The sequence below is a fragment of the Schistocerca serialis genome, chromosome 6, assembly GCF_023864345.2.
Source record: "Schistocerca serialis cubense isolate TAMUIC-IGC-003099 chromosome 6, iqSchSeri2.2, whole genome shotgun sequence".
Lineage (NCBI taxonomy): Eukaryota > Metazoa > Arthropoda > Insecta > Orthoptera > Acrididae > Schistocerca > Schistocerca serialis.
In genome coordinates this window covers 753,295,396-753,321,650 of record NC_064643.1, presented here as the reverse complement: position 1 = coordinate 753,321,650, position 26,255 = coordinate 753,295,396, and the positions used below count along the sequence as shown (strand labels likewise).

At 39.2% G+C, this 26,255-nt stretch overlaps 2 protein-coding genes across 2 annotated transcripts in view; one reads left to right on the top strand and one right to left on the bottom strand.

Annotated features, from left to right (window-relative positions):
- On the bottom strand, positions 1-23,598 carry LOC126484335 (BTB/POZ domain-containing protein 1-like). Its single transcript, XM_050107787.1, has 6 exons — positions 23,421-23,598; positions 15,708-15,751; positions 15,477-15,595; positions 6,279-6,409; positions 2,328-2,532; positions 1-2,171 (listed from the first exon to the last, which is right to left on the bottom strand). The coding sequence occupies exons 1-6, from the start codon at positions 23,498-23,500 to the stop codon at positions 1,161-1,163; spliced, it is 1,590 nt and encodes a 529-aa protein (XP_049963744.1). The 5' UTR covers positions 23,501-23,598; the 3' UTR covers positions 1-1,160.
- A 1,144-nt stretch (positions 23,599-24,742) lies between these two features.
- LOC126483933 (frizzled-7) overlaps positions 24,743-26,255 on the top strand; it is a 141,750-nt gene continuing 140,237 nt past the window's right edge. Inside the window, exon 1 of the mRNA XM_050107211.1 lies at positions 24,743-26,135. Within this exon, the coding sequence (XP_049963168.1) occupies positions 24,944-26,135 (1,192 nt within the window). The 5' untranslated portion in view covers positions 24,743-24,943. The remainder of the gene's footprint in view (positions 26,136-26,255) is intronic.

Here is a 26,255-nt window from a genome sequence, read left to right as displayed (position 1 = left end):
TTGTATTTATCAATTTTATTTAACAGCCAATAATGTACACTACAAAAAGAACATGAGTTCTTTACATAACAGTGCTAAAAGCAATTGTTTTTACGAAAAAGAATCTTGAGTTAATCACATTTACATACAGAAATATACATATACAAGCAAATAATGGAAAGCACGACAGATCTGTAAGAACAGTCAACCTTCCAAAATCCAGCCATTCAACTTTTGTGTTCATACATACAAAAATATTGGATACATTATTAAACTATTTGTTTGCGTATATACACAAATGAGATTTCCTGCACTCTTATTATGTTACTATTTTACAATACTGAGAAAGTATGCGTTATTACAAGCATACCCATTAGAAGACAAAGTGTACTTGCAGCAGTTATCAAAAGGTGATTTTCAAAACATCCATTAAATAAATATTTACTGTAGCATTTACAAGTTTTACATTCACAAATACACATATCTTCACTACCCAATAACTTATTTACACAAACAAAGACTCAATACTACTAACTGCACAACAGATTTGCTGCAGGGATTATGTTGAGAGACAGGAAAAGTGAGAAGAGGAAGGAGAAAAGGGGAGAGGGGGAGGGAAAGCAGTGGTGATGAGGGTTAGTTCCTCATTAAAAACAAACTTTTGCTTCCTTAAACAAAAAAGCTTATCTCTATTCAACATAGTAATATACAATGAAGATATTCTGTAAAGGAGTTCTATGTACTGAAAAAACAACAACAATGGAAACAGAAGGAAAAAACTATCGCCATTACAGCAAGTTGTCATGAAAATATATGTACATATTCATTTTATCTTATATCTACTGGTCTGTGTAGGAATATATGTTTACACACACCTTTCCTCACTCTAAATGTCACAGTGTACTGTTTTAACAGTTACACAAAAGATCAGTCAAATAAAACATAGTACTTACTCAGCCTGTGTTCAGTTCACACACGAAGAAAATACATATGATACGATGTATTTAACATTCATTCACAGTGCTACTAAAAAACCTGCATACAACAATTGACTTCATGGAAAATTCCAGATGATTGCAAATGTAAAAGGTGGAAAAGCACCTGAGCAGAAAAGGGATTAATGCTGTGAAAAAATGAAAAATGAGGATTCATACTGCTTAACTTTCAACAGTATTACCAAGCTAACCCCATAAAGAATATATAATCTGAGTGACAAAACCAAAATCAGAGTCCTGTTTCATGTTGCTTGTCACAAACATTGGATTTGTATTTGGAGGAGCAACTTTTGTAGAATCTTTGAAAGTGAATTTCACTGGTGGGCAGTGCTCAATGTTAGAGAGCTTCCTACACAAAAAGTATGTGTTACTTGTGTATATTTGAATTTTATAACCTGTATTTTTCTGCAGAAGAACAGGATCTTTAAGGCTAATGTCAAATGCAGACCCATAAGGAACTTTCCCAGAATAAACAGTATGACTGATAGGGCTTCCCGAAGAGTCTAGAACAGTAACAATAAAAGATTCATCATAATCTCTGGGTCCTAGAGGTCCCTGTTGAGATGGAAACAACAGTGTTGGAACTTGGATTCCAAACAGCATTATGGGAAAATCAACTCTTACCTCCAAAGAAAAATTTTTTCCACCAAGATTTCCACTTGGTGAAGCTGTAGGCATGGCAACAACAGCCATATGGGGAAATGTTGTAGGTGACGTATATGGGGGAGTATTGTATGAAGCATAAGGTGGCTGGGCAGATATCGGCTGAACTTTACGTATACAGCGCAATTTTGACAACTTCCTTGGTTTATTATCAACTGTGAAACCTGTAGGCATTGGATAACATCCAGGTACTGTCATATTCATCAGCACAGCATAACTTTCCTCAATAGATAATAAACAAGTAGTAGAATTCTCCGTAGTGTATGCCACTTTTTCCACAAACTGCTCTTTATTTAGTGCCAAAAAACGCAGTTTCCTCAGTATATCTGACCCAATAACTTCTCGTTTGTTGTTCCTATCAGCCGCTATGTTCACTTTTTCACACTGATGTTCAGCCCACTTATCTACTGCAGTGTAAATATCTATTTCTGGAACATCAAAGCAGTCCAGGTCAACCATCAAAAGCACAATATTGGCATCAACTTTGATAAAATTGTCATGCCGAAGAATTGCTAATGGATGTTTTCTGATGAACTGAAATGGAGGGAAAAAAACATGAAATTACATATTCATTCATAACTTTGTATATTTTCATTAATAAGCAAAATTAACTGAGAAGGAAATACATATAAAAGGAAACAAATCATATTACGCCCAAAACAGATAATCACAAATTGAGTGTCAATGTACCTTTTCACATTCTTCCTTAAGTGATGTTTCTTGGGTGTCTGATACCAACTTTAATATTGACCAGATATTATCAAGATTTAAGCTTTTTGATAAAACTTTGGCACTTATTTCACATAAATGAGGCATCTGATATGTTACTGCAGCTTTGTACAGCAAACAAGCATCTTCTGATGACTTGATGATTGGTTTATCCAAATACATGTAGCTGGAAGAATTAATATTCCATTAAAAGAGAGAAAGAGAGAAAGAAAGTGAGAGAGAGAGAGAGCAACAAAAGCACATGTATTAGTATGATACTTATAAATCCTGTGGACCATACATGCAATGAAGTGAGTATGGACAATGTAACACTCCGTCTTGGCTAGTTTTTCTATTGTATAACTTTATAATTTTGTGTGTTTGAACTTCGAGCAATCTTACTGAATCTGTCAGATAAAAAGACACAAATGAGAGGTACGCAACTTACACATCACAAAATTTCACATACCCTGCCACTCCAAAAAGTTTCAAGGTCAAGCTAATAAAAATTACAGGAAAGTTAAGATGGCGATTTCAATGCTTCATGTATTCTACTTATTCTCCCACCACTTGAGTTCAATGCAGAGAACGTTCATACAACCACACAAAACTGTCACAAAAGTCCTTCTTTGGGATGGTGATCAACTCATGTGACACACTGGCTTCTTTGTTGTTTATGTCATGTGAATTTCTGAAATATGCCATTTTGAAGTTGGTTGGTACTGATTACACCAAGTTTCATCAACCAGGACGATTCTTCCCAGAAAAGAACTGCTTGCGTTTTGCATTTAAATCATTAATTCAAATCATGGTAGGTGTTGTTTTTATACTAAAATGTAAACTTTCATGGCCGGAAATATCATGTCCATCATAATTATCCGGGCTGTTATGCCGTGGTCGGTTGATGAATTCTGTGGTGATTCCCAACGTTTCGTCTCCGACTGCGGGAGACATCTTCAAGGGGGTCCGTAGCTTGATGGAAGGTCCAACACACACACACACACACACACACACACACACACACACACACTGGCTCACTACTGACTGCCACTAAATTCCGTGTCCGCACGCCCCCGCGCCGCGGCGTGACGTCACGTGTTTTGAAAACGTCAGTGCAATTGGCCGCTGTCCGTCGCCGTCGATCGCCGTTGCCATCACCCAGTAGTGGACAAGTGGTACACATCTTCTTTAACACCGAACTGCAGAGACCTTTCTGTACACTCTCTTCAATGGAGGACTTTTTTATTAACCGCGACACAGTTTGGTTGCGCTACCACGGAGGCTTTATGGATTGCCCAAAATTCATAAAGAAAATGTTCCGTTAAAACCGATACTAAGTGCCATCGGTTCGCCCACCTACTCGTTAGCCAAGTTTTTGACTACGCTGTTAAAACCACATGTGGGCCGTTCGGACTCGTATATAAAGAATTCGACACATTTCGTCAGCGGATTGAATGGCATAGTGGTCCAGCCGGAGGACATATTGGTCAGCTTCAATGTGGTATCGCTGTTTACCATGGTTCCACTTAATGATGTATTGGAACAGCTGGATCAAATTTTTCCTGCCGTTATTTTAGAGCTGTTTAAGTGTTGTTTGACGACCACATACTTCAAGTGGAATGAACAGTTTTATGAGCAAACGGATGGCGTGGCTATGGGAAGCCCCCTAAGCCCGTAATTGCAAACTTCTTTATGGAGAAATTCGAAGAACAGGCCTTAGGTACTGCCAGCAAGAAACCAAATGTATGGTTCCGATACGTGGATGACACGTTTGTGTTGTGGAGACATGGTAGGGAGGAACTAAGCCGGTTCCACGAACATCTGAACAGTATAAACTCAAGAATTCAGTTTACAATGGAGGAGGAGGTAGACGGCAAACTACATTTCCTCGATGTGCTTGAGTTTAGAAACGAAAATGGTAGTTTGGGCCACTCAGTGTACCGCAAACCCACGCACACGGACCGTTATTTGCACCGGGATTCGAACCACCACCCACAACAGAACCGGGGTGTTATCAAGACGTTAGCGGACAGAGCTAGAAATATTTGTGAACCTGAGTTGCTCGACGCTGAGATGGAACATCTCCACAATGCACTAACGAAGAACGGATATTCGTCCGCCGAAATAAAACGTGCGTTGAGGCAGCCACGCAGAAATCATACTGACATACAGGCTACTGCAAAATCTAAGGTTTTCCTGCCGTTTGTTAAAAATGTAACGGAAAGAATAGGGAGGATCTTGACGAAGCGGAATATTACCGTAATTTACAAGCCCACCAGGAAGATACAGGAATACCTTAGGCCTGCCAAGGACGCTCGCAAACCATTGGAAAAATCTGGAGTGTATAGGATCACATGCAGCTGTGGTGATGTTTATGTGGGTACCTCCAAAAGAACTGTTTCTAAACGTTTGGAAGAGCACAAGGGAAATTGTAGAAGAGGAGAAACGGAACGATCAGCTGTTGCGGAGCATGCTTTTCAGCCAGGGAACCACAATATTCGTTTCGAGGAGATGCAAGTACTAGCAGCCACGAGCGGATACTACGAAAGGCTCTACAGGGAGGCAATCGAAATCGCTAAACACCCAAATAATTTCAACCGAAAGGAGGAGGGCGTCAAATTAAACGGTATATGGATGCCGGTGTTAAAGAAGATGTGTACCACTCATCCACTACTGGGTGATGGCAACGGCGATCGCCGGCGACGGACAGCGGCCAATTGCACTGACGTTTTCAAAACACGTGACGTTACGCCGCGGCGCGGGGGCGCTCGGACACAGAATTTAGCAGCAGTCAGTAGCGAGCCAGTGTGTGTTGGAACTTCCATCAAGCTATGGACCCCCTTGAAGATGTCTCCCGCAGTCGGAGACGAAACGTTGGGAATCATCACAGAATTCATCAACCGACCAAGGCATAACAGCCCGGATAATTATAATGCACAGGTGTTGTTTTTGTTCAGTAGTTTGCAGGACAAGCTTTTCACACTATTTTCCCTTCTTCAAAACATTCTGGAGACTACCTTGAACACTGGATTTAGAGATGATGTTCCACCGCAGTTTGAAACACAACAATGCTGCACACTATGGCCACATACTCACTACTTAACATTGCCTATTTATGACTGACTTGTCAAACGCGCATCTGTTGTTTCCAGTTGTTAGTTCAAGCTGTCATCACAGTTATTGTGCTAATGTTGCTTATCAGGCAGGAATTAAATCAGTCACTGTACTTTTTGGAGGGATGGTGTGTGCCTATATGTATACTGTTAGTGCAGACTATTCCATAGTACAGTTTATGTGTTTACAAATTTATTTATTTTACAGAAAATGACTATAGGTCTACTACTAAAACTTTTAGATACTATATTCAAAAGAGTGGCTGTACTAATGCCTCCCAACTGCCACAGCTTGCTTTATGTAAGGCAGCATATGTCACTAAACACTAGCACTAGTTCATGGTACACTTATACATTGGAATTCTTGACGAGATGCTATGGATTCATGACCTAATAATATGGTCTGTTTGCTTCTATATAAACGTATGTTACTTTTGTACTCTGTAAGATAACTGCTCCTCATTCATGTCTCTTTACCCGACAGATTCTGAAGTTTAAATGTCCTAAGTTTATACAATAAAAGTGTGATTAAGATGGAGTCTGGAGCAATTACAATTGTGGTCTTTTTTAATTATTTTATGTCACTCATTCACAAAATGAGTGTAGATAACTACTCATAGTAGTGGACGTATAGGGAAGTACAGAAGCACTTCTCTCAGAACATGTTTAAGAGCCTATCCAGAGCTCAGTATAAACAAAAACTGGAACATATGATCATCCACCACTCCATACAAATACTACACGGAGAGTAGTTATCTTCATTCACCTCATTGCTTGAAGGCTTTCTAGAGACTATAAAAAATTTTCTTATATTACTTACTCAAGCATCAAATGAAATATACGAGGTTCCACATCAGTTATGGTAATGGCATCTTCTGCTGAACGAGTCAATAAAATTTCCTCGAATTTCACACTTGACATGCAAAGAACCATTTTATGTGTCCGTATTGTCTGGAATCAAGTACTTCAAATTACATTATGAATGGAAAGCCTGCACATTTCTTAATTTAAACTTAATAGATTTTGATTGTAACAGAAAAATAAACAAAACATACTGCATTGTGATACTCACAGAATAATTTATCAACCAAAAATAAACCAAGGTAATTAAGTGTATTAAGGAGTCCACCCAAAATTCTAATAGTGGACCAAGTCTGAAAATCTTTATGTTTCCAGGGCCATCTTCTGCAGTGGCTGTTATATGTAAACTATTACTGCATTTTCCCATCTTAAGCTTACTGCAAATTACAAATTTTTTTACTGTAAGGAAAAAAAACCCTCAAGAATGAACCCTGAAAATTATTTGTAAATAAAAGCCCAATGTGTCTGGTGAAAAACATTCTTAAAGTGCAAACAGCTTAAGATGGAGGTGCAGATTACTATTAATATTGCCAGCAGGGTCACTAACGTGTCAGTCAGACCGTCAGCGAGAGTGCACCGCTAGTTCCTGCTGCTAATAAGGCGAGTACACCGTTCATTTGTTGCATATTTTTACTAGCTTCAAACAGGAGTGACTTATTTTCAGTTATCTGTGTAGTTACTAGTTTATTTTCGCAATTTCTTGTGTGTTTGAGGGCTTACTAGGCACAACTTTTATTTCAATAACAGTGTAGTGTACAGTACCACCGTTGCTATCGACCATTGTATCAACTCTCGTATTGTGCAGGCTTTTGTTTGTTTGCTTAGAACAGCTCAGTGAAAGTTAGACCATCAGCGAGAGCGCACCACTAGATCCTGCTATTAATAAGGCGAGTACACCGTTCACTTGTTACATATTTTTATGAGCTTCAAACAGGAGTAACTGCAGCAATGGATAGGAACTGTGACTGTTGTGTACAGATGCAAGCTGAGCTTGCGGCCCTTCACTCACAGCTTCAGGTTGAGTTGGCTTCCATCACACAGCTTGAGGCTGCTGCCAAGGGGCGTCACTGTGGGGGATCGGATGCGGGGATGCGAGGGACGTCAAGCATGTCCCACATGTCCTCCAATCGATCCACAAAACTGCTGTGACCTTCCCGGGTACTGCCTGCACTGAGGTTGACCCCTCACCTGTGGTCGAGTGGGAGATCATTCGAAAGTCTGGCAGGCAGCGCAAAACTTACCAAGGGGCCAACCGTAGAGCCTCCCCGGTTAGTTTGCCGAACATGTTTCGGGCGCTATCTGTGGCTGACGATGTCTCTGAGCCAGGTGCAGTCGTCCACCCTGTCACAGAGGAAGCTTCTCGGCCCGCAAGATCTGGGCATGGGTTTGCTAGTAATTGGGAGCTCCAACGTTAGGAGCATAAGGAAGCCAGTGTGCATTCAGGGGGGAGTCATTCTGGATGTGGAAAGGGTGCTTCCGGATGCCATGAAGAGTACAGGGTGCACCCAAATGCAGGTGGTGGCTCATGTGGGCACCAATGATGTGCGTCGCTTTGGATCGGAGCAGATTCTGTCTGGTTTTGGGCGGCTAGCGGAAATGGTAAAGACTGACAGTCTTGCTTCCGAGATTAAGGAGGAGCTCACCATCTGCAGCATCGCCGATAGAAATGACTGTGGTCCTTTGGTGCAGGGCTGGGTGGAGGATCTGAATCAAGAGGGTCAGGCGGTTCTGTGACCGTGTAGCCTGCAGATTTCTTGACTTGCGCCATCGGGTGGTGAGTTTCCGGGCTCTGCTTAATAGGTCAGGAGTCCACTACACACAGGAGGCAGCTACACGGGTAGCGGGGGCTATGTGGAAGGGACTGGGCGGTTTTTCAGGTTAGGGGGTCTCAGGGAACCACAGAAGGGGAGTCTGTCTAAAAGTGGGCAGGTAAAACACAGTCAGGTAGTTGTAGAAACGATTGGTATTGTAGTTGCAAATTGGCATAGCTGTGTTGGAAAAGAACCAGGGTTCCAAGCCCTAATAGAAAGCACTGAAGCTCAAATAGTTGCAGGTATAGAGAGCTGGTTAAAGCTGGAAATAAGTTCAGCTGAAATTTTTTCAAACGATCTAACAGTGTTCATAAAGGATACATTAAATACAGTTGGTGGTCGAGTATTTATTGCTGTCAGAGGTAGTTTGCCTTGTAGCAAAATTGAAGTAGATAGTTCATGTAAAATAGTATGGGTAGAGGTTAAACCAGACAATCGGACTAAACTATTAATTGGATCATTTTACCGATCCCCGCACTCAGAAGATACAGTTGCTGAACAGTTCAAAGAGAACTTGAGTCTCATTTCAAATAAGTATCCCACTCATACAATTATAGTTGGTGGTGACTTCAATCTACCCTCGATATGCTGGAAAAATTATACGTTTAAAGCCGGTGGCAGGCATAAAACATCATTCAAAATTGTACTGAATGCTTTCTCAGAAAATTATTTTGAACAATTAGTTCATGAGCCCACTCCGCCCCGGTAGCTGAGTGGTCAGCATGACAGACTGTCAATCCTAAGGGCCCGGGTTCGATTCCCGGCTGGGTCGGAAATTTTCTTCGCTCAGGGACTGGGTGTTGTGTTGTCCTAATCATCATCATTTCATCCCCATCGACGCGCAGGTCGCCGAAGTGGCGTCAAATCGAAAGACCTGCACCAGGCGAACGGTCTACCCGACGGGAGGCCCTAGCCACACGACATTTCCATTTATGACCCCACTCAAAGCGTATATGGTTGCAAAAGCATACTTGACCTTTTAGCAACAAATAATCCTGGACAAATAGTGAGTGTTGTGATGAATACAGGGATTAGCGACCACAAGGCAGTTGCTGCTAGGCTGAATACCGTAACACCTACAACCATCAAAAAGAAACCCAAAGAATATCTATTTAAAAAAGCTGATAAAAATGCTCTTAATGCCTTTTTAAGAGACAGTCTTCACTTCTTCCGATCTGATCGTATAAGTGTAGAAAAGTTGTGGAAAGTTTTCAGAGAGATGGTATCAACAGCAATTGAGAGATATATACCACATAAATTAATAAGTGATGGTACTGATCCCCCATGGTACACAAAACAGGTCAGATTGTTGTTGCAGAAGCAACGAAAAAAGCATGCCAAATCTAAAAGAACGCAAAATCCCCAAGATTGGCAAAGTTTTACAGAAGTTCAAAATATAGTGGGTACTTCAATGCGAGATGCTGTTAATAATTTCCACAACAAAATTCTGTCTCGAAATCTGGCAGAAAACCCAGAGATTCTGGTCATACATAAAGCACACCAGTGGCAAGATGCAATCAATACCTTCACTGCGCGATAAGAATGGTAAAGTCACTGATGACAGTGCCACTAAAGCAGAGTTATTAAACACAGTTTTCCGAATCTGCTTCACCAAAGAAGATGAAGTAAATATTCCTGAATTCCAATCAAGAACAACTGCCAAGATGAGAAGTAGATATCCTCGGTGTAACAAAACAGCTTAAATCACTTAATAAAGACAAGGCCTCCAGTCCAGATTGTATACCAGTCAGGTTCCTCTCAAAGTATGCTGATAAAATAGCTTCATATTTAACAATTATACACAACCACTCGCTCACAGAAAGATCCGTACCTAAAGACTGGAAAATTGCTCAAGCCACACCAATACCCAAAAAGCGACGTAGGAGTAATCTGCTGAATTACAGGCCTATATCACTAACGTCAATTTGCAGTAGGGTTTTAGAACATAAACTGCATTCGAACATTATGAAGTACCTCAAAGAAAATGATTTATTGACATTTAAGTCAGCACGGATTCAGAATATGTCATTCTTGTGAAACACAACTAGCTCTTTATACTCACGAATAGTAATAAGTGCTATCGATAAGGGATGTCAAATTGATTCCATATTTTTAGGTTTCCAGAAGGCTTTCGATACTGTTCCTCACAAGCATCTTCTAACAAAACGGCGTGCCTACGGAGTATCGCCTCAGTTGTGCAACTGGATTCGTGATTTCTTGTCAGGAAGGTCACAGTTCGTAGTAATAGACGCAGAATAATTGAGAAAAACAGAAGTAATATCCGGCATTCCCCAAGAAAGTATTGTTTCTGATCTATATTAACAACATAGGAGACAATCTGAGTAGCCGTCTTAGATTGTTTACAGATGATGCTGTCATTTACCATCTTATAAAGTCATCAGATGACCAAACGACTTGCAAAATGATTTAGATAAGATATCTGAATGGTACGAAAAGTGGCAATTGACCCTGAATAAAGAAAAGTGTGAAGTTATTCACATGAGTACTAAAAGAAAACAGCTAAATTTCGATTACGCGATAAGTCACACAAATCTGAGGGCTGTAAATTCGACTAAATATTTAGGGTTTACAATTACAAACAACTTAAATTGGAACGATTACATAGATAATATTGTGGGTAGAGCAAACCAAAGACTGCGATTCATTGGCAGAACACTTAGAAGGTGCAACAGGTCTACCAAAGAGACTGCTTACACTACGCATATCCGCCCTGTTCTGGAGTATTGCTGTGCGGTGTGGGACCCGCATCAGGTGGGACTGACGGATGACATCGAAAAAGTACAAAGAAGGGCAGCTTGTTTTGTATTATCGCGAAATAGGGGAGATAGTGTCACAGACATGATAAGTAAATTTGAGTGGCAATCATTAAAACAAAGGATTTTTTTGTTGCACTGGGATCTTCTTATGAAATTTCAATCACCAGTTTTCTTATCCGATTGCAAAAACATTCTGTTGGCACCCACCTACATAGGGAGAAATGATCATCACAATAAAATAAGAGCAATCAGGGCTCACACAGAAAAATTTAAATGCTTGTTTTTCCCGTGTGGTGTTTGAGAGTGGAACGGTAGAGAGACAGCACGAAGGAGGCTCATTGAACCCTCTGCCAGGCACTTTATTGTGAATAGCAGAGTAATCACGTAGATGTAGAATATATAACATGAATAGCAAGAATCCCAACACACTTCTTTGGGGATCACCCAAAGCTATTTCTATTTCTCCGTCCAATCACAAAATTGGTTTGATACCCCACATGATCATAGTTTTAATCTAAGCATAGATGTAGTACTGAGTCAAATGCTTTTCAGAAACCAAGGAATACTGCATTTGTCTCACTTGACTGATGACTTTCAAAATGTTGTGTGAGGAAAGTGAGAGCCGGGTTTCAAATGATCAGTGTTTTTGGAATCCATACTGGTTGGCATGGAGAAGGGCATACTTGATACTTCATTAGTCCTTATGTTTCAGTTCAGAATGTAGTCTAAGATTATGCAACAAATGGATGTCAAAGATAGTGGAGGGTAGTTTTCTGAATCACTTCTATTACTTTCCTTGTGTTTAGTAAGTTCAAACTATAGACTGATATCATTTTTCATGGTGACCATTGGGGCTACTCTTGTTAAAACTGAGACAGTGAAGTGAATGGGAAGCTCAGTATTCTTTCAACAGCATTTTTACTGTGTATGTTGATATTATTGTGCAAAAATTCATGTGTGTTACTTCATTGTGCTGTTATATACAACAGAAATCAGCAGAATTGGCACATAACCATTTACCGTATGTTGACATCACAATGAACATGCTTTGACATCCAACTCAAACCATGATAATGAAACAGTGTTTTGAAATGTACACTGGCAAAGAAAAACATAACTAAAGAGACAGTAGCTTCCAAAATGAGATTTTCACTCTGCAGCGGAGTGTGCGCTGATATGAAACTTCCTGGTAGATTAAAACTGTGTGCCCGACCGAGACTCCAACTCGGGACCTTTGCCTAGGAGATGAGATACTGGCAGAAGTAAAGCTGTGAGGACGAGGCGTGAGTCGTGCTTCGGTAGCTCAGATGGTAGAGCACTTGCCCGCGAAAGGCAAAAGTCCCGAGTTCGAGTCTCGGTCGGGCACACAGTTTCAATCTGCCAGGAAGTTTCACAGACAGTAGCTTGACTTTATTATCAAGTTTAATATAAAATCATCTCCTATATAGAATCCTTTATATCTATTTCCTGACTCACAGTAACCTAGTTTTAGTTATTAAAGTGTCAGTAATGTCATATTTATTGAACTTACAAGCCATTTAAAAAATCATATTACGAGGTGCATTCAAGTTCTAAGGCCTCCGATTTTTTTTCTCCGGACTGGAAAGAGATAGAAACATGCGCATTGTTTTAAAATGAGGCCACATTCATTGTCAATACGTCCCAGAGATGGCAGCATCGTAAGGCAGATGGAATTTTACCGCCAGCGACGAGAATGAGAAATGTTTTAAATACTTAAAATGGCGACGTTTTCCTTACTTGAACAGCGTGCAATCATTCGTTTTCTGAATTCGCGTGGTGTGAAACCAATTGAAATTCATTGACAGTGAAGGATACATGTGGTGATGGAGTTACGGATGTGTCAAAAGTGCGTTCGTGGGTGCGACAGTTTAATGAAGGCAGAACATCGTGTAACAACAAACCGAAACAACCTCGGGCTCGCACAAGCTGGTCTGACGACATGATCGAGAAAGTGGAGAGAACTGTTTTGGGGGATCGCCGAATGACTGTTGAACAGATCGCCTCCAGAGTTGGCATTTCTGTGGGTTCTGTGCACACAATCCTGCATGACAACCTGAAAATGCGAAAAGTGTCATCCAGGTGGGTGCCACGAATGCTGACGGACGACCACACGGCTGCCCGTGTGGCATGTTGCCAAGCGATGTTGACGCGCAACGACAGCATGAATGGGACTTTCTTTTCGTCAGTTGTGACAATGGATGAGACGTGGATGCCATTTTTCAATCCAGAAACAAAACACCATTCAGCTCAATGGAAGCACACAGATTCACCGCCACCAAAAAAATTTCGGGTAACCACCAGTGCTGAAAAAATGATGGTGTCCATGTTCTGGGACAGCGAGGGCGTAATCCTTACCCATCGCGTGCCGAAGGGCACTACGGTAACTGGTGCATCCTACGAAAATGTTTTGAAGAACGAATTCCTTCCTGCACTGCAACAAAAACGTCTGGGAAAGACAACGCACCCCTACATCAAGCTAACGTTATGCAACAGTTTCTTTGTGATAACAACTTTGAAGTGATTCCTCACGCTCCCTACTCACCTGACCTGGCTCCTAGTGACTTTTGGCTTTTTCAAACAATGAAAGACACTCTCCGTGGCCGCACATTCACCAGCCGTGCTGCTATTGCCTCAGCGATTTTCCAGTGGTCAAAACAGACTCCTAAAGAAGCCTTCGCCGCTGCCATGGAATCATGGCGTCAGCATTGTGAAAAATGTGTACGTCTACAGGGCGATTACGTCGAGAAGTAACACCAGTTTCATCGATTTCGGGTAAGTAGTTAATTAGAAAAAAAATCGGAGGCCTTAGAACTTGACTGCACCTCGTATATATCTTGGCAAAACAAAATCAAAACAAAATATACGAGACAGTGTTCAGATCCCTATAATATGTTTCTTTAGAAGAGAATGAAAAATCATTGTCAAGTTTTCCCACTGAGAATAGCAGAAGACTGATGAATTCATCTTTTACACGGTTTGGTTGGAATCCTAACTGGGAGCATATATAGAGTCATAGCTTACACTGTCTAATGGTGATGACTACACAGCATATAATCAAAATACTGTACAACTTCTAAGAAAATTGTGGTAAAAGCTGGTTATCACCAGTTTACTTCTGTTTCCTAATGATATAATAGTTGCACAATATCTTTTATGGGAAAAGATGAAACCATTCTCAACCATTGTACCGACACAGCATCTCTGTTCAACCATATAAACTAAGTTATCAGTATTATCACAGTCAAGAAAAGAAAAGAGAAGCAAGTGAAGCTATACAATATAAGATCTGGACGATAAAAAGTCTTATATATGTCTCTCCTTCCTTTATTTCCAACTTGTTGAGTGCCGTGCCACTACCAAATTCGCAAGTTTTCAAATATCATCTATTGGAAAATGATAACCATAATAATACTTATTATTATTTCATTATTATGTTAATTTCCCACCCATCATATCTTTCATGTTCTCACTGGTGAGAAATACTGAGTGATTTCCCTCCTTAAAGCTCTAGTTGTTCCTTTCTTTCCTCACATTTTTGGATGAGGAAACTGATTTCTGAAGCTGATATTTGTGTTGCCTTTTGTTAATGTCTGTTTCTGCTGGTGCCTATTACAAAAATAGAAAACAATAAACAAAAATGAGGAAATGCAATAATTCATCTTTAGCTGGCTGACCCACAGTGTACAAAATGATGTAACAGCATAGCCATTACCAGCATTAAAGTTACTGCTTTTTCTCTAGTTTCAGTACCATCTCAGTATGTTTATGTTGTCTCAGAATGTGTATTTAAACTATAAAAAAAGAGTAGTAGTTAAGAAGCTAGTAACATGTGTTCTGATGTGTATTTCTATGCACCACACATCAACAATCTGCAGGTGAGTGGTGTCTTTCCTTAAATGATGCATCATAAAAACAATGCTTTTGTATTTTTAATTGCAGCTTCATTTCGTGGGAAATTTTCTTCATTAATTCAATTTATGTCATTTAGAGCAATCCAAATCAATTAAATAAAAAATTGAGTTATTATCTAACAATAGTTGCAGCTCTCAAAACAATGGAAATGAGACATTCTACGCATTAGCAGTTAATCTCCAAAGAGTTTAAAAGAGAATTTAAAGCACAAATGACCAAAATATGAATTTCTGAAACTAAAAACAATACACTTCCACCATACACTAGTGTAATTAATGGTGAACAGAAAATCAAGCTCGATCCCCATCTAAGACTAGAAGTAAATGCTCACCAATTCTTCTAATTTTTTTCATTGCTAAATGCAATTTTGCAATAGCGATAATGCTGTAAAATGCTATTACTATACTGTGCATAAGAATGCTATTACCATAGTCTACTTCTCATTTACTGCAGTTTACAATCTACTTGGCCCAGCTACCAAATACAGTACTACACAAGGTATACTCCTAGTAACACCAAACTAGAACAAACAGTTTATCCTTATGAAACATAAAAAATTTATCATAATCATCTGACTTGGCATATAGTATAAATAAAGTAACACAGTAATTAAAATGACATGACTGCAACACTGACCTCTACGGCATCACCACTTCCTACAAGCAGCACACAGTCACTGAAACTGGCTGAAGTTCTCAAATATTCCAACCTTTCTTTCACGTCAACTTTTGAAAGCTGCCATTTTGAGTTTTCCACTTTTGCATAAAAATTAAACAACAATCACATTAACACGGGTATTTGAGCCTTTACAAAACATTTGTGATAAATTATTACATACAGTAAGGAAAAAAATCAATGTGACTCTACCTATTGGTGTTCCTTCATCTGTATCCCCAGCTTCCATTTTGCTACTGAAAAGCAAAAGTATTGTCAATATTATAATGCGAATCCAAGATGGAAACAACACACAAAAAACATTACAGGCTATCACTAACCTACAGATGAATGATAAACAGCAAATACAAATATCTGAAGATGAGGTAGTTGCTACTGACATAGAGTTTACACTCAAAATCTAGTGCAACTGACCTACCCTAAATCAGACCCTGTCCTTCAGTGTTATTACTTACATAAAAAATTAAAACTACATTCAATTCCTGAAATGTAATCTTATTAGATATTATCTTCACACTAATTATTTCCTTCAATTTCCTCATACCATTTGGTCTATCCAATAATTTTTGAACGTGATGTCTAAGGGAGACTACCAAAAACTACTAAATTTGTTCGTGTGTTCCGGTTTAGGCAGAGACACATAGTGAACATAATGCAACTTTTGACTGGAATAAACTTTATTTGTTAAAGATTATTGAAGGCAAGCATTCTCAACTGAGTACATACTATCACATCTTTTGATCCAGCTGCTGTAGTATTATGATGTGATTACGGTACACTATGGAAACAAATACTTATTAATCAAAACTTAATAGATGGTCCACATAAGGGAGATGTACTGGAGGGCAATATTATGGAAATGGAAGAGAACACAGAGGGAGACGAGAAGGGAGACATGATACTGCATGAAGAACTTGACAAAGCACAGAAAAGCTTCAGACAAAAAAGGCCCAAGGAATAGACAACATACCATTAGGGCTACTGATAGCCTTGAGAGAGCCAGCCATGACGAAACTCTTACATCTGGTGAGCAAGATGTATGAGACAGGCGAAATATCGTCACACTTCAAGAAGAATATAATAATTCCAATTCCAAAGAAGGCGGGTGCGGACATGTGTGAAAATTACTGAACTATCAGTTTAGTAAGTCACAAATGCAAAATACCAACACAAATTCTTTACAAAAGAATGAAAAAAGTTGTAGAAGCCGACCTCGGTAACAATCAGTTTGGGTTCTGGAGAAATGTAGGAAAATGCGAGGCAGACCTTACGACTTCTCATGGAAGATAGGTTAAGGAAAGGCGAGCCTAAGTTTATAGCATTTCTAGACTTAGAGAAAGCTTTTGACAATGTTGACTGGAATACTCTCTTCCAAATTCTAAAGGTGGCAGGGGTAAAATACAGCGAGCAAAAGGCTACTTACAATTTGTACAAAAACCAAATGCCAGTTATAAGATTCGAGGAGCACGAATGGAAAGCAGTAGTTGAGAAGGGAGTGAGACAAGGTTTGTAGTCTATCCCCGATGTTATTCAATCTCTATACTGAGCATGCAGGAAAGGATACAAAAGAAAAGTTTGAAATAGGAATTAAAGTCCAGGGAGAAGAAATAAAAGCTCTGAGGTTTGCTGATGGCATTGTATTTTTGCAAAGGACTTGGAAGAGCTGCTGAACGGAATGTACAATGTCTTGAAAGGAGGGTATAAGGTAAACATCAACATAAACAAAACGAGGATAATGAAATGTAGTAGAATTAAATAAGGTGTTGCTGAGGGAATTAGACTAAGAAATGAGACACTTGAAGTAGTAGATGAGTTTTGCTATCTGGGAAGCAAAATAACTGATGATGGTTGAAGTAGGGAGGATATAAACTGTAGATGTAATGGTGAGAAACGCTTTTTTGAAGAAGAGAAATTTGTTAACATCAGGTATAGATTTAAACATAAGAAATTCCTTCCTGAAAGTATTTGTGAGTGTAGCCATGTATGGAAGGGAAACATGGACGACAAACAGTTTAGACAAGAAGAAAATCCAGAAGCTTTTGAAATGTGGTGCTACAGAAGAATGCTGAAGATTAGATGAGTAAATCATGTAACTAATGAGGACGTACTGAATAGAATTGTGGAGAAGAGAATTTTGTGGCACAATCTGACTAGAAGAAAGGATCAGTTGGTAGGGCATGTTCTGAGACATCTATGGATCACCAATTTAGTACTAGAGGGAAGCACGGGGGGTAAAAATTGTAGAGGGAGACCAAGAGATGAATACATTAAGTAGATTCAGAAGGATGTAGGTTGCAGCAATTACTCGGAGGTAAAGAGGCTTGCTCAGGAAAGTTAACTGCTGAGGTCATCGGTCCCTAGGCTTACACACTACTTAACCTAACTTACGCTAAGGACAACACACGTATCCATACACAAGGGAGGACTCGACCGATCACTGTCAGCACCTACATGTTTTTCGCATCAGATTTTCATTAAAGCCTTATGAATTTGTTGGGAACGAAAACTATGAAATATATCTAAAAAGGTTGAAGAATGAGTAACATCTGTTAAAAATAGATGTACGAGTATGGAGAGAGCTATCACGAAGCTCCATGTAGCATTAAACACAATATGCTGAAGCTCAAAGTGATTGAGAAGGCTTGCAATGTAGTACAATGATGCAGAAGATAAATGTAAAGTTTTGTTGCAAACTGCAAAAACTGCAATGTTTATGGCAAGTGTATGTAACAGGGTCATTCCATGTCAGTTCAACCAAGGGCTGCAGCTCATAGGCTCAGATATGACTGAAATTCAGTACACTAATTCTACCACATGTGGAACACTCGTGTACAAAGTATCAGTTTCCCCTGCCAATTAGTTCCAGAATTATGACTTGTGAAAGAAGGTGGCGTGACTCGGAAATTGCAACCCGCATCTGGCAATCTATCTTCAGACCCAACTTCAGGTCTTCATAACTTTGGAACTATTCCACACAGTCCAATGAAATTTTTACAACCCAGTAACATCCACACTCCATGAATCAAAACACCAAGAACATATTTCTGAGGGAAAATAAAAAATTCCAAAATGTGATTAAAAAATGTAATACGTTAAATGTACATATTGTATGTGCCCTCTATGCCAAATATAATTCACTCAAAAAGGGTATTTTTGTTGTTGTTGTTGTAAGCTTAATGTGGCCTAAACACACACAGAACTCATCTTGCCCATATCAGTCACACAAACAGAGTTACATGCACACGAAAATACAAAAATTTGAAAAATTACCTGAAAAACATGGATTTTCTCAAGTGTGGTGGCACAAAAGGGACAAGTGATATCCAAGCCAAATTTCAAACACAGCATAAGTAGACCATAATATAATATGTGGCAAAATTTCAACTTATTATTGCAAGGCATTTGTGTACAATAAAAGTTGACAGAGACGTATTTGGTTACGTTTCTTTTAACACGATTTAGCAAGTAATAGTGATGATGCAGACAGCTTGTTTCAGATAAAGCTGCAGCAATTGTTGGGAACCATTAGGCAACAGAAAGTTAAACAATGGTAGTTTTGAGGGACAGAATGAGTCATTGTTAGGCAGGAACAACAAAGGAAACAAGCAACAATTACTGGTTACTCATGTTTTTAAGATTCTATTTCAGACTGGTCAGTACTGTTGTGGAAAGTCAGTATGGAGGCAGAAGAGTGTACTAGTGGTGCTTTTGTTCAAACAAGTTGCAGTATTGGTAGAGCACAAGCATCTGAATGTCATAAAACAACATATGGAACAAAATGTGGCATTTGCTTTGTACTGTATGATCTGGATGAATCGACCCAAGATTTGTTGCTATGGAGATCCGGATACACCCTGTGGGCACAATAAGTACAGTTCCAGGAGACTTTAGTGTTTGCTATCATCACATGAAAGTGTTTCTCGATAAGTATTCTTTCCTACAAAGAAGTGGTTTTGATCCATTTCGGATTCATAAGAAGTGTAGCCTCAGAGAAATTGATATAAAATCAGCATTGGAAGTGAATCAGTGCATGGGACTTAATATGAGACCAGGACAAAAGTTATGTTCCAGGTGTGTTACACTGCTAAAAAATGAAGAATATTCTGATAATTTACATGACAGTGATGAAGAGTATCAGCCACCTACAACCACAGTGGATGAGCAATTAAATACTTCAGTGACTGCTCTTGGTTTGTCTCCCATGAAGACACACAAAGTTGGGAAAAGAGACAGGCCCAGCTATGGCAGAAGAAAACTACAAGAAGCTCAAATGGAATTAAAACACAAAATAGCTGACACACTAATGGTGGAAGAGGAAGAACTATCTGCTTCAAAGGAACAGAAATCGTGCCACAAATGCTCTGATTTGGACAAAATTGTGCATGATTCGAAAGAAAAATGTGCCATATCCACACGTCAGAAAAAAGTAGCTATTCTTACCCTTGCACCTTCCAGCTGGTCTATTGACTACACTGCAAAGGAGTTCAATGTTTCTACATATATGGTAAAGCAAGCTAGGAAAATAAAAGCAACCCAAGGAGTGCTTCCACAACTTCAGCAGGCTCAGGGTAAGCAATTGAGTTCAGAAATAAAGGTGCTAGTGTCGGAGTTTTATGAAAATAATGACTACAGCTGAATAATGCATGGAAAAAAGATTATGTAACGGTGAAAATAGGAAATGTACGTGTACAGATGCAGAAAAGACTGTTGCTATGCAACATATCAGAACTGTATGTAGAATTCAAGGAAAAGTATCCCAATACTAAAGTAGGTTATAAACTTATTTTCATTCTTCGGCCAAATTGGGTTGTGCCCATAAGTGCAAGGGGCACACACAATGTTTGTGTATCTGAGACCCATCAAAATGCTAAGCTGATGTTTGCTGCTATAAAGGATTCTTGTCTGGATTACAAAGGTGCAATGAAACTGCTAGTGTGTGACATCACTTCCAACCAGTGCATTATACACAGGTGTGAAAAGTGTCCTGGTAAGGCAAATCTTGCAGAACACATGAATAACAAACTGCATGGTGAACTCCTTATGGATGATGATGAACTTGTTTCTTAAAAACAATAGACACACATGGATCGCACAAGTCTTGAAACAAAGGAAAGTACAGTGGAAGATTTTTGTTGAAATGTGTTGTCAAAAAACGGACAAACTGACCACACACAGCTTCACAGCAACAGCACAATCGGCTTATCTCCAGTTTTGTAAGGATAATTTGAAACAAGATGAAATTATAGTAATACTAGACTTTTCTGAAAATTATGCATTTATAGTTCAAGATGCCGTCCAAGGATATCATTGGGACAACAATCAAGCAACTGTCCAGCCAGTTGCGATTTACTATAGAGGTGAATCAGGTGATGTGGCTGTCATGGACCTGTGCGTTTTTAGTGACTGTTTAATTCATGATGCCATTGCAGTTCATGCCCACATTCGCACTGTCATTGCATATGTGAAAAACGAGCTGTCTCACATACATATACAAAATACTTCAGTGATGGGGCAGCTAGTCAGTATAAAAACTGTAAAAATCTCAAAAAGTTATGCATGCATTACCATGATTTTCAGATTTACGCAGAATGGAATTTTTTCGCAACAAGTCATGGTAAAAATTTATTTGATGGTACTGGTGCTACCATTAAGCGCATGGCATCACGAGCTAGTCTGCAGCACCCTACAGAAGGTCACATTCTAACACCTCTTCAATTATTTACTTGGATACAAAAAAATATCTCTGGCATACAATCATTCTATGTTTCGAAAGATGAGGTGAAATCAGTCAAAGAGTGTGATTGGCGGCACACTGCCTGCAAACAAAAGGAATACAGGTTTGAGTTTGTGTCAAGCATAGAGTGTTAGCTTGCTATTACAATCAACATTACACAGAGATTGCACAGAGCAAAAGGTTTCTTTCCCAGCAACAACAAGGCTCTGCATTGTTGGGAAGAAAAGAATAGCAGTGTGTGAAAAGTTGAACCTTTGTGCGACACACACTGAGATAGCATGATTGGTAACCAAATGCCCACAAAATGCATGAATCCAAGTTAAACTGCTGGAGACTTCACTAAGGTGTACAAATGAGGTACACAGTTCCTACAGACATCTGACAGAAGACAGGACCAGTCAGTTCAGCTTGTTCAGTTTGGAGTAGGCAACCACCCAAACCACAGTTCAAGCCAGTGTGCATCACACAACAAAGACATTCAGATCTGATAGACCAATGTTGTGACTGATTCCAGAGAGGTGTAAACTGAGATTAGATTAGATTCAGTTTTCCTTCCACAGACCCAAAAATGAGATGACAGTCTCCATATGCATTTAGGGAGCATCTGTAACTTAAACTGTTCTTGGATTTTCTGCCAGGTTGAGTTGTTTATTTTGCAGGAATCTACAACAAGCTGACTTGGTTCCATCTTGAGGTAATGGCCAATAAATTATGATCTAATTATTTTTTATACCTTCTATCAGGACTCCCATCTCTAGGCTATAAGGTTCAGCATTCGTGTCAAGATAGCAACAAATCTTGTCTATATCAAAACTGAAAAAACTCTACTAAACAATGGCTTTGACTTTTGCATGTATGTACTGTGTGATGTAATAAATGAGCAAAAAGAAATAAATCCAAACACTGATTATATTTATTTTGTTCCTATAGGCCTACTTTTTTTTTAAATATATGTTGTTATGACAGAACAATAAGTAGCATAATCTGAGTTCTATGTTGTGTTGAATCGTGATATATTGGTTGTCTGTTGACAAAGTCACTGGATCTGTCACAATAGCATGCTATTTTCTAGAAAGAAGGTTATAGTGGCAGGGTGATCTGTAGCACAGCCTGAGGTCTAGGTTGTGGTAACAGGTAACAAAGTGATTGAGTTGAAGACACCATTGGACATGACCGTAAATTTTTATTATTATTCAACAAAAATACACAACAGTGATTCCAAACCTCTCCAGAGCAATAGGCGTTCTCTGGTCAATTGGTACCTAAAAGCACACACTATAAACATGAAACAACCCACAGAAGCCACAGTGAAATTCAAACAATCAAGTGTGCTGCATTGCATTTATTTCTGTAAAAGAAACTCTTGTCAGACTATGTATGCAGCAATGTGCTAATTTTTGCAGAAATGCTTCAGCACTATTATTACCACAGCATTTAGTTTATAAGCATAAATCAAATATCAACAGCTCATATAACATTTCAAACATCTCTGTGAATACCATCGTCCAATGTTACAACATAATCTGTCTGCATGTACTGGTAATTATTAATTCCTTTTGCTTTGAGCTAACTTTCTGTAACAGTGTCCACATCTCTCTTACTACAATATTATTTCACATAAATAATAGTTTCTATTACCAAGGTCTGGAAATTCACGAAAAGTGCGTGGAATCTAACAGATAGTAGTGATTATTTGTTCACCCAAAAGAAGAATGTGACAGGAGAAAGTTTTTTATAAGCACGATTTAAGATCCGTAGTGGAAGCTTTTAGAAATTCATTTACCAAACAACAAGCGCATGATTATAATTTATCGTAAGTGAAAGACATCTTCAACAAAACTGACGTTGACCCACTGTAGTCTAATGTCAATTTCTTACACACAGACTTGACAAACGCCTTTAAACCGGCAAACAACTCAAGTTAAATTCCTCATAAGCCTGTAAACATGTTACTAAATTCATTACAGGCAGCGATAGCTTTTACAGAAAGTACAATGCAAAACAACAAAATAAAACAGCTCTGTACTTCTCCTGTACACCAATAGCCCGCATAGATATTTGTGAATGTATATCTATAAGTATGTTCACAAAATAGCGAAGTAGTCAAGAATGCCCTCGTAAATACAAGACGCTCACTACTGCCTGTTTAATAACTTCAGTGTATAACGTACCTTGTTCGTATTCTTTTTCCAGATTCTGGGCTATCTGCTAAATTTTCAGGTTGAATATTTCGTTTCATGTTTGTATTCATTCCTGTTACAGTTCATGAAAAACTATCTTAGCAGCTGTACACGAAACAAATACAGCGGCAATACAAACACGTCTTTACAAGTAAACAAAACACTGGCGCATTTGTATACACACACTACCTAAGATCTTGCTGCAAAGATATTCATAAACACAAAAGACTTGAACTTTAAATTGATTTTTGATCTATAACGTCAAGTTTTTCTATAGTACCATTGCCTCAAAATACTGGTAATCAATAAGTATGTTTTCCTGGTTTATGAGAACGTCGACATAATCAGATCAATACAAAACTTTCGATGGCAACGGCAAAGCGTTTGGGCGGGTATTTCAGATTCATTATACAGCAATCACGTAGCGATGTTTATAGACTAGCAATTGAACATCGCTAAATCACATTGACTGATGGCTCTGGATCTTCCTTATTTTCTGATGAAAAGGAAATGTTGTAAACAGAGAGAGACCGAAAACTTGTTTGTATTGCAAGTGCTTCATGCAACAGTGATCCGTTATTTAGATTTCATTCTTAAGGTTCTGAATAAAACATTGCAAAGTCAACAATAATCTAATTTTAGTGTCTGAGATTGGCCTTAGTCACCTGCAAACTATTGGACGTTGTCTATTACTAGCCCGTGGCATAATGGAATATGAAAATACGTGTTTTCACCATTTGACGTAAAATGAAATGACCAAATACCATGGACTTATTTGGTGAAAAGAAAGGTTGCATTTAATGCGAAAACTATTCACAGTCATGTTTGGGATTAATTATATATGTTTCTTGCAGGTAGACAATACGCTTATTAACGTACGTGAGAGGTTACAAAAAAACTAAGATCGTTCATTACTCTTAACTGAGAAGAAGCACTGAAAATTTTAATGTCATTATTAAACTATATTATCAATACTAAATTTGTACTAAGTGTCTGTATATATCCTAGTGAGCGCACACTCGACCCATTCCGCCGTTGTTACGAACTGAATGTATCTCTTCTTCGTTTGCAACGACATTATGTTTATTCGTTACTAAGAAAGTATAATAATATTTGTGAAACGCTTAAGCAATCAAAGATTTGAAACAATGTTCTCAATAAGCAGAGTATCGCCTTCCCTTGGTTGTCGGAAAATAGAATTTACTCTGTAATAAAAGCTCGGTAAGGTTGCCTGCCCTGCTACGTCGACTGAGCGGTAACGCGCATGCGCAGCAAGGCCGCATGCGTTGTGTAGCTCAGTGAGTTCAGTTGTGTTGATGACGAAGGTGGTGTTAGTAGTGTGGTTTGGAACTTGACGCTGAAATGTGTTTTGGAATGTGAGAGTCACGCGAGTGTTAATGTTGATAGCCTGAGCATAAGTAGTGCAACAGTGACTGTAGCTGCAGTGTGACAATAATGTGAAGAACAAGAAATATAATGTGCCCCGAAACAGTGTACTGAAATTTGCTGGAACGATGAATGCCCATGTAAATCGGTGGCTTTTGTGGAACTGGGCAATTACTTTAGTCTCCGTATATGCATCTCAACACGGAGGAACATCGAAAATAACTGACACCGACACCCTACCACACCATGGAAGATGTGAGCCCATAACTGTTCCATTTTGCTTGGATTTGCAATATAATACGACTATCATGCCGAATATGTTTCATCATCAGAAACAAGAAGACGCTGGAATGGTTGTTCACCAATATTTTCCGTTAGTGAAAGTGAAATGTAGTCCAGACTTGCAGTTCTTCTTGTGTTCAGTGTATGTTCCTGTGTGTACTGTGCTGGATTATCCCCTTCCTCCATGCAGGTCACTTTGTTTATCTGCTAGAAGTGGTTGTGAGGACCTAATGAACAGATTTGGTTTTCAATGGCCAGAGGAATTAGAATGCTCACGCTTCCCTGATCAAGATGAACTTTGCGTTGGGGAAAATAACACAAAGAAAGAAACGAATAACCCATCTGGCTACCCACTCGATACCACTGCTGTTGGTTCTAATTCTGTACTTGACGATTTAGGCCCAAAGTTTCCAGTTGGAGGAAAAGATCGCGGTTTCGTTTGCCCCCTTCAGTTTAAAGTTCCCAAAATGTACGGTTATTCGTTGAAAGTTGGTGACAAGGTTGAAGAAGATTGCGGTGCACCCTGTGACGGCATGTTTTTCACAAGTGACGAGAGGAGTTTTGCCCGTGTGTGGGTAGGCGTGTGGTCAATCCTGTGTGCAATATCTTGTTTATTCACTGTACTGACGTTCTTAATTGACACAGATCGCTTTCGGTACCCAGAAAGACCAATCATATTTCTTTCACTGTGTTACCTCATGATAGCTCTGGCGTATGTAGTGGGCTTTGCCGCGGGTGACTCTGTTGCGTGTCGAAGACCATTCCAGGCACCTGTGGAACTTGCACAGCTTCAGATGGTTTCTACAATCACGCAAGGAACGAAGGATGAATGGTGTACAATACTCTTCATGGTCCTCTACTTTTTTAGTATGGCATCGTCAATCTGGTGGGTCGTATTGACACTGACTTGGTTCTTGGCTGCCGGTCTGAAGTGGGGTCATGAAGCCATTGAGGCGAATTCCCAATACTTTCACTTGGCAGCGTGGGCGATTCCTGCAATTAAAACCATCACGATCCTGGCCATGGGGAAAGTAGAAGGTGAGCTCTTGTACTAGCTGTTAAAGAGAACTAATTACTAAGTGTTAGTCTACATGATCTGTGTTCATATTTGTGGCATGTGCATTTTCGCTCAAGGTTTACACCAAAAGCTGTTTCATT